Source organism: Helianthus annuus, chromosome 5, assembly GCF_002127325.2.
Source record: "Helianthus annuus cultivar XRQ/B chromosome 5, HanXRQr2.0-SUNRISE, whole genome shotgun sequence".
Lineage (NCBI taxonomy): Eukaryota > Viridiplantae > Streptophyta > Magnoliopsida > Asterales > Asteraceae > Helianthus > Helianthus annuus.
Window position 1 is genome coordinate 153,320,469 of NC_035437.2, and position 8,757 is coordinate 153,329,225.

Here is an 8,757-nt window from a genome sequence, read left to right on the forward strand (position 1 = left end):
TGCTTTTGAAGAAAACTGAATGTCAACAAAAAGAGAATCGAAGCAGCCTAGCACGCGAGGAAGAGGCTGCTGATCCGTGTGATGGTTGAAACAGGGAGTTTGATTGTTTTCTGTATATAAATAAACAATATTTCAAAAACCCTAAAAATTGAAAAATTTTAAAAAACCAAAAATATGTTTTTATTTTGTCAAAATTTTGAAAAAATCAAAAATATGTTTGTTTTTAAATTTGTCAAAATTAAAAAAAAAAATCAAAAATATGTTGATTGAATATGCCGAAACCCTCACGGCGGAACAAAAATGATTAGTTTCACAAGATTGAAAAACGGTTTTCAAACTGTAAAAATCATTGTGTTGTAAATCATGGGGTACATTATATTTTCTGCAAATGAGTGCATGAGAGGCAGAAAATGGATGGCGAGACAAAGCTATCAGTATCCGGTTGTCAAATTTTCTTTAAATGTTTTGAATTTTAGGGGGAGTAAGAAAATTTCAGAAAATCCAAAAACATTAGAAAATTTGAAAAAGCACAAAACTCATTTTTGAATTGAAAAAATATTGAAAAACGACAAAAACATTAAAAAATGAAAAAGAGTTTTTGTGTAAAAAGAGGAAATGATAGTACATCAGTAGACAATCACAGTACGCTAAAGAAATGGAATGTTTTAATGTGATAAACGGTCTCACTAGTGGTATGCCAGTAGGTTTTTACACGCTTAGTAGATTGTTTTTCGAGATATAAACCTAAATTTCAAACTTACTTATTTCGTGGGGAACATCTTTCGGATATATAGGTAACCCCTGAAATCTTGTTTGAAAGACCCCTCTTTCTGAGATACTAGGTCTTTATACTTAGTGATATCTGGGGTATTATCCCGGGACTTCTGATTTTGCGGAAGCAATGGTCTAGTCCCCGTATAATACTTTTCGCTTGCTTGAAATATAGCATCACCCTCAGCATAAAAAATGATGAAACATTGAAAAATGTTAATCATGTGCTGTTGAAGAAAAAATTCTCTAAAGGGAACACACCGAAAGACGAGCCATCATCTCTTTGCTGAACGGAAGTTCTGACCTGAGCTCTCATGGCCTCGCATTTAACCCTTTATAAATATCATCTAGGTATACTCACCTGTAAGACTGAATATTGGGATCTGGATACGGGAGTATATTCTAAGGTGGTACACGCGAATAAGTTTAAGTCCTTAATACACTAATCTCGTATCTCGAAACAGTTGAACTTTGTGTGAAAATTTAAGTGGATCTGTATACTGACAATCTAAGTGAATCGTTTAGAACTTAAAGTGTTTAAAGCTCAACGGTGCTAGTGATTCGTCATAAACTGATATGATCCTCTGACACGAACTCAAACAAAAATATTGTCTGTAAATATGTTTGTAAATATTTCTTTACTGCTTTATATTTCAGAAAATCCAAAAAGATTTTGATTTCACTTTAGTTTCGACAACCGATGTCTGAGTGCTGAGTTTCAAAATCTAAGTACGCTGATCGTGTTTCTGAAAATAAAACAAGTTCATTAATTTGAGACTTGAAGTTTTAAAATCAAAAATCAAAAACAGTTTGTGATATCTCTAAGGTCACTAATTTAGACTTGGATGATTAACCGTGAAGGATTTGGATGCTTATATTGTTAAAATATGTAAAAGAGCCAGTTTTTGATTTTGGATACTTAATACTGCCAAATCAATAAAGATTGTTGATAGCGGGAGTGATTTAGAAAGTTCAAAAGAGCCAGATTACGATTTCTGGACAATTTCAAAATGTTTGTACTTATAAACGTTTGAGATTTGCAGATGTAGTACCAGACTACGATCCCGACAGCCGAGTCTAAGGGGGAGTCTGAAGACGAGCTCAACGCAAGAGGAAGCGTGGATTCAAGGTGCCAGGAATCTATCCTGACGGAGCTTGTAATCGGAAAGCCAGGTGTCGATCCCAAAAGCATGGAAGCTTGATGAAAGGGGGAGCCTGAAGAGTCTACCGAAAGGGGGAGCTGAAGCTGAAGACAGATCCACCGGGATTCTGTTCAAACAAGAGGGAGTCTGTATTTGCTGAAAACGTGTTAAAGCTTAAAGAAGACTCAAGAGAGAGAAAAAGACAAGTCGCTACGAGTTTGACTACGGATTGACTGCGGCAATATCTAGGGGGGGTCTGTTGGTGCATTTATGTCTATCGCCCCCGTCAATGCGAACTGTAGCTGAAAAGGATTGAATTTAGGCTTTATAGTGTTATATTTAGAGAAAAGGAAAGGTGGCATTTCTGTAATTAATGAGATTCCTCATTAAGCCCCTTGGTCTATAAATAGAGAACTTAGGGTTCTCATTTAGAACTTTTGCCACTTTTGCTCATTTGCTACTTTGGAGAGCTTGGATCCTAGAGAGAGAAAGTGCAAGAGGTGATTTACGGTGTTTGTAATCTTTTCATATCTTCAATCAAATCACAGATTTAGTACGTTCTCGTGTGTTCGGTCACGCACGTTCACGGATTCCGCACGTCGAACGTGTCATACGCAATCGTTTCGGAGATGAAAACTGGTCCTAACAGATTGTGTTTGTTTGCTTCTGAAATATGAATTTGTTTCGTTTTTTATATAAAACGACCTTGTTGACGGGTTGTATCTACATATTTGCCATTAGTGTTTTTTCTTAGAAGGTGTGAAGGTTGTAGGTCCCGATACGGATCGTCGGACTACGATGACTTCTTGTTTCGGGTGCCGTAACGAGTGCGGAATCCTCGTTGCGACACAAACCGAGCGAGAGAGCAAACACAAAACAAAGATTCAACATTTAACGCTCAATATATTGATTCAGCGGAGTAACAGTGATTTTTCAGGTTAACCGACTCACCGGAAAGTTTGACGAACTCAAATTTTGAAAGAAATTTTTAAGAAAAACCAAGTCCTAACATGTCTCCATGTGTTTTAACAAGGTTTTTGTAAAAATTACCTTCAAACAACAACTTTTTACCAATTTTTAAACACCTTTTACAGAAAAACTTGACTTTCTTGTTTTCAAACTCAAAAACAAACTTTTCAGAAACTTCATAACTTGTTCAAACACAAGGTTTTGCTTGGTTTTAAACAAGGAAGAGAGCCAAAGCTCTGATACCACTTGTAGGTCCCGATACGGATCGTCGGACTACGATGACTTCTTGTTTCGGGTGCCGTAACAAGTGCGGAATCCTCGTTGTGACACAAACCGAGCGAGAGAGCAAACACAAAACAAAGATTCAACGTTTAACGCTAAATATATTGATTCAACAAAGTAACAGTTACAAAGATATTACAAGAAACTCACTAAACTCTACTGATGTGCTCTCTTAATGAGCTCACCCTCTCTCACAAGTGCAAATGAACCAAAGGGGTGGTATTTATAGCCACACCCATTTCACTTGCACACACACACGGTCAAACACATAACCCTCTCGTTTGACCACTTCAAACGAGCGGGTCAATACACATTCGTTTGATCGTTTCACTAACTATTACATAATCAGCATAAAATAAAACTAATCTATTCGAACAACATCGGACACAAAAACTGCACCAACAAAGGTGGTGATGGTGGTTTGGTCATGTAGATCAGAAGGGTAAAGAGAGAAGAAAATGAGAGAGGGGGTGGGGTGGGGTGGGGGTGGGTAAGGGGTGGGGGTGCAAAATGACCATTTTGCCCCATTAAACTGAGGAAAAGGACAAAAAAACCGATTTTTTTTTTTGGAAAATCTGAGTTGACTTTGCTTTTGGACCAAAATGGCAACAAAATTGAAACCACAGGGATCTAGATGCAAAAGGTTTCAAATTTGGACTAAACTGGCAAAACTGTCCAAACCTCAGGGACCAAAATGACAGTTTACTCAAATGTTTAAGTTCCCAAGTTTGTGGAGTGTTTGGTTTTCTCTTTATGTTTTGTTTAAAACTCTTTGAACTGGATCATTTTGACGTTGAATTGAATATTGGAACTTTTTATCTCCTGTTGGAGTTTTGTTATCACAGTAGCGTGTGTCAATGACAATTCAAAACATTCAAATAAACATTAAGACAACATCTAACGGGTGTCTCCATGTTCTATCAAAGTTGGTTGAGAGTGAGATAGATCTCTGGTAGACTTAGAAGGTGGAGCTTGGAGATTTCAAGGAGAACTTTTACGATGAAGACTCTAAATCACAATGAAGTATCTAGATTTTTAGGGTGTGTTTGGTATGAGATAATGGGATGGATGAGTGAATGGAAATATGTAATGGATGAGGAGGTAATTGAATGGACAAAGGATTGAAATGGATTTCATTCCACAATATTGTTTGATTACCATGTGGGAATGGAATGAATCATTACTTTGTGTTGTTTACTAGGCAGCAAAAAACGAAAGAACAAAATCGGTTGTGGGTGGTGGTGGTAGCGGTGGGTGGCAATGGCGGTGGATGGCGGTGAATTGCGTTGGTGGGCGATGAAGGGTTAGAAAGGGAATGAATTGAAAAAAATGTATTTTGATACTAAGACTTGTCGTAAGCCAGTCCGACCTTCCGAATCCGTCTTTATGCGAATAACTAGTTATGCGAATAACTAGTTATGCGAACCTAGTTTGCATAAATAAGATTATATGACCCGTATAGACTAAGGGATGTGAAAATAAGATTATAGGGGTGTGTGTATATTATTACCTTTAATAATTTATAACTTTAGTTGATCTTGTTTCTTAAAAAAGTTAAAGAAACATTCTATTATCTAAAATACATATCATCAAAATGATAAATTGCTCGCTTCTTTTTTTAAGACATATTTGTCACCAAACAAACCCTAAAGAAAATGCATCATTAAAAATCTAAAGTTGATTTGTCGTTACACATATGTTCATGTCATGTTTGTGCTTATGCAACGTAATTTAAACTCATGAAAAAACATAATAATATGTTAAATATATTTTTTATCATTGAGAAAACATAAAATAAACAATACATGTTAAGTCAATATTAAAGTAATCATGGTATTACTTTAATAATCTTTATAGGCTTTGATATTCAAAATATCATTCATGACAATAATTAATTAATTACTAAAAAAAGATGATATAATCATTAATTAATGTACTAAAAAAAGTTATTAGGTTAATAAACATAAAATGTCATTATGAGGGTTAAAATATATTTCTCGTGACGGGAGTGAATTTAAAAATAAACATTTTTATAGGATATGACTTCCTATGTGAAATATTTCCTTTATTTTATTTTTATTAATTAAATACTATTTTATACATTAATTTTTGTCACATATAAACCCAGTCGTATTTCATTTCCAAATAGAAAAATACAAAAAAAAATCTAGTTGCAAAAATACAAAATGAGTTATAAAAAAGATAAAGAATTTCAGATAAAAAAAGACTCGAAGAGTTAAGACTATGGATAGTGCCTACGGCTCCACGCCCAAGATGTGGGATCCACGCTGTGTCAAGACACCTCCATGCCATATCTATTAAATACGGACACCATAACATATTCCCTGATTATTACAAACACAACAAACATACACATGGATATATACCCGGACATCATCAGGGATGACATTTTATTTCGTGATGTTACATGGTGTCTGGGTTTAAACCTTTCCCAGACATACTCAACACTTAGACAAATACACAAAATACTTCTAAGTATTATTCTTCGATGTGTTCATCACTGATTAGTGCAGTTACAAAACAAAAGATGAAATCAATAAAATCTAATTTCCCCCTTTTCTTAACATTAAAGGGAGCTTTTATTCAACACATAATGACCACTAGCAAGGAGCTAGATGACCCTTATGTTACAGCCAAGAAATTTAACTTCTAACCAACTATTACATTTAATGTGTCATTCTAAAGATGAACTATGGGCCTTGTGATTAACATGCATTAAAATTATGAAACATCAACCATTAATAAGAAAATGAAGGGTGGTCAAAGAAAAGTATAAACACTAATGGCAATACATAGTAGGAGTCGAAGCTTTCCCGCTATACCGTTAATGAGTTCGATAAGTAGTGTGTGGAAAAATATTGTCAATTTGGGGAAGCGACCGGATCTAACACCAACACAAGTACAAAATAGGTCCGAGGTGCAACTGGGCTGTGGAGACAACTTTTTTCTGGTTAGATAGGTGGGCGGGCAATAAGAAACATCACAATACCCTCGGTAATGTGTGTATTATGTAACTCGGCTAACGAATCAGTTGATCACTTACTGATTTCCTGCCAATACACTCATTTGGTCTGGGTTAAGATTTCATTATGGCTGAAAATACCTCTTCCAAGGTATTTGCTCAGTCTAGTGAAACTAATGGAACATACTGAAAGTTGTAGTTCTTCAAAAGAGAAAAAGAAGGCGGTATATGTTATTGTGGCAACAACATGTTGGACTATTTGGTGGATACGAAACAATCTAATTTTTAATAACAAGACAACACAAGGATCAAGAGCAGTTGGAGACAACAAAGCACTTTCATTCTTAAGGATGAAAAAGGGCGGGAATAAAGGATCTTAAATGGAAAGATTAGGGTGAATTTAGTTTTTTTAGTGATGATCCTGTAATTTTCTTCCTTTTTGTACGGTACTAATGCCTTAAGCAACTTGATGAGGTTTTTCATCTTAATGAGATATCACCTTCTTTAAAAAAAAGTGTAGGTTAGGCTGGCCCACTTAAAACAGGACCGGTTAATTTCATTGGTTAAAGATTGTAATTGGACCATCTTTATATGTTGAATCGAGTCTTGGGTGTTGGGTGGTTAATAATGACTAGCTAAAAAACATGATATTAAAGGATTAACTATAGATAGGTCCATACCCAACTTTGATAGGACCAACCTGGAAAGGCGTGTGAGCCCGGGCCCAGGCCCAACTTAGAAGCAATAGTTTCCATTTTGTTCCATAAATTTCCATTTACGCGCAGTCGAAAAATTGAAGTAGGATACACTTCACAAATGAGACAAGGCATATGTTCGATAAAATTAGTTAAGAGTTAGGGCCTGTTTGGCTAAGCTTATTTAACTCAAAAAACACTTTTTGTGAAAAGGACTTATTTACTTAGGGGCTGTTTGGTAGCCTCTGAATGGTCATTAAGAGGCTACATCTTAATGGAACCATTAAGAATTTTACCAATGAGAAAGTAGAAGAATGTGACATGTGATGATTTACCATTCAGAGGTCACCTCTTAACAATTCAGACTTGAGGTTACCTCTTATTCATTCAGAGGTATTAAACCATTAAGAGATAGCATCTGAATGGTCATTAAGAGGCTAACAAACAGCCCCTTATTACTTTTTGAGAAGAAGTTTTTAAAAAAGTGTTTGGATAAGCTTATTGGGTGGGAAAAGTAAATAAGTCAATAAGTTGTTTTGTTAAAAGTGTTTGGCTTAGCTTATTCATGTAAAATTACCAAAAAGGACATTCTTTTAATAAGTCAATAAGTTAATTTTTAAAAAGTGTTTGGCTTAGCTTTTTTGTTTCTCTCCCCTTCCTAATAAAATGTTCATTAACATAAAACCTTACAAAATAAAAATTATGTTTTTTACAAAAAATAATAATAATAATAAACAAACAAACCCAAAAGCACAATAATACCACCATAGTTCCCTACAATAGAAACGATAAATTATATGTCTTTCACAAAAAAAAGGACAAACAAACAAACCCAAAAGCACAATAATATCACCATAGTTCTTATAGTACATTCATCCCTACAATAGAAACGATTGCATGTTCATCCCCGCAATGTCATTATATCTTGCGCAATGATATCTCGGATCGCTGCCATATGCAGATCATCATCATGTGTACGACTTGTAGCCTGAACTTCTGCGTGAACTTCGTCACTAGTACCACCTCCTCTGGGATTGTAAGATTCTTGTTGTGCAATATCAAATAAGTCATCAAACCCACCGGCCCTCCTAATAAAATTATGGAGCGCCATCGATGCTATCACAATACTCACTTGGTGGTTGTACGTGAAACCAACATGCATATCTCTCAATAACGCCCACCTAGCTTTCCACACTCCAAAAGTCCGTTCAATGATATTTCGCAACGATGAGTGGTAATAATTAAATGTCTCTTTTGGTCCTTGATGAGCACCCATAGCGCTAGTTTGTGCACGTCGAAAATCCGCTATATGATAACGAATGTCCGTGCCTTTGTATGGAGCAAGATACCCTCTAGTATTTGGGTATCCGGCATCAACAACGTAATATTTATCTGGAATTAAAAGAAACAGTTAATATTCGTTTTAAACACATAAAATTGACATTACTAAAAGCATACTAACCACCCGTGGGATGTGGAAATTGAAGTCCCACATTATCTAACGCTTGATTAAAAATTCTCGTGTCATGTGCAGTTCCCTCCCATCCGGCCCATACAAATGTAAAACACATGTTAAAATCACAAACAGCCATTATATTTTGTGTAGCTTATCCCTTTCGACCAATGTACTTCGGTTGCTCTTTCAATGGAACCGATGCCCTCACGTGTGTCCCGTCTATAGCGCCAATGCAGTTCTACAAATACAAAACGATAACATAATTAAAACATTTGTTAAAATAACTGTAGCATTATATACATCAAACATTAGATAATACATCAAACAATCAAGAAATTGGAAAAATAGAACAACCTTACCTGGTGACGGGGGCGGCGGCGTAAGGGAACCGGCGTGAGGGGGCGGCGGCGTAAGGGGGCGGCGGCGTAAGGGGGCGGCGTGAGGGGGAACCGGCGAACG

The 8,757-nt window shown here is 35.9% G+C and overlaps 1 protein-coding gene across 1 annotated transcript; it reads right to left on the reverse strand.

Annotated features, from left to right (window-relative positions):
- Window positions 1-7,663: 7,663 nt before the first annotated feature.
- LOC118492362 lies at window positions 7,664-8,458 on the reverse strand. The gene is made up of 2 exons (XM_035990284.1): window positions 8,305-8,458; window positions 7,664-8,234 (listed from the first exon to the last, which is right to left on the reverse strand). The coding sequence occupies exons 1-2, from the start codon at window positions 8,432-8,434 to the stop codon at window positions 7,744-7,746; spliced, it is 621 nt and encodes a 206-aa protein (XP_035846177.1). The 5' UTR covers window positions 8,435-8,458; the 3' UTR covers window positions 7,664-7,743.
- Between the last annotated feature and the right edge of the window lie 299 nt (window positions 8,459-8,757).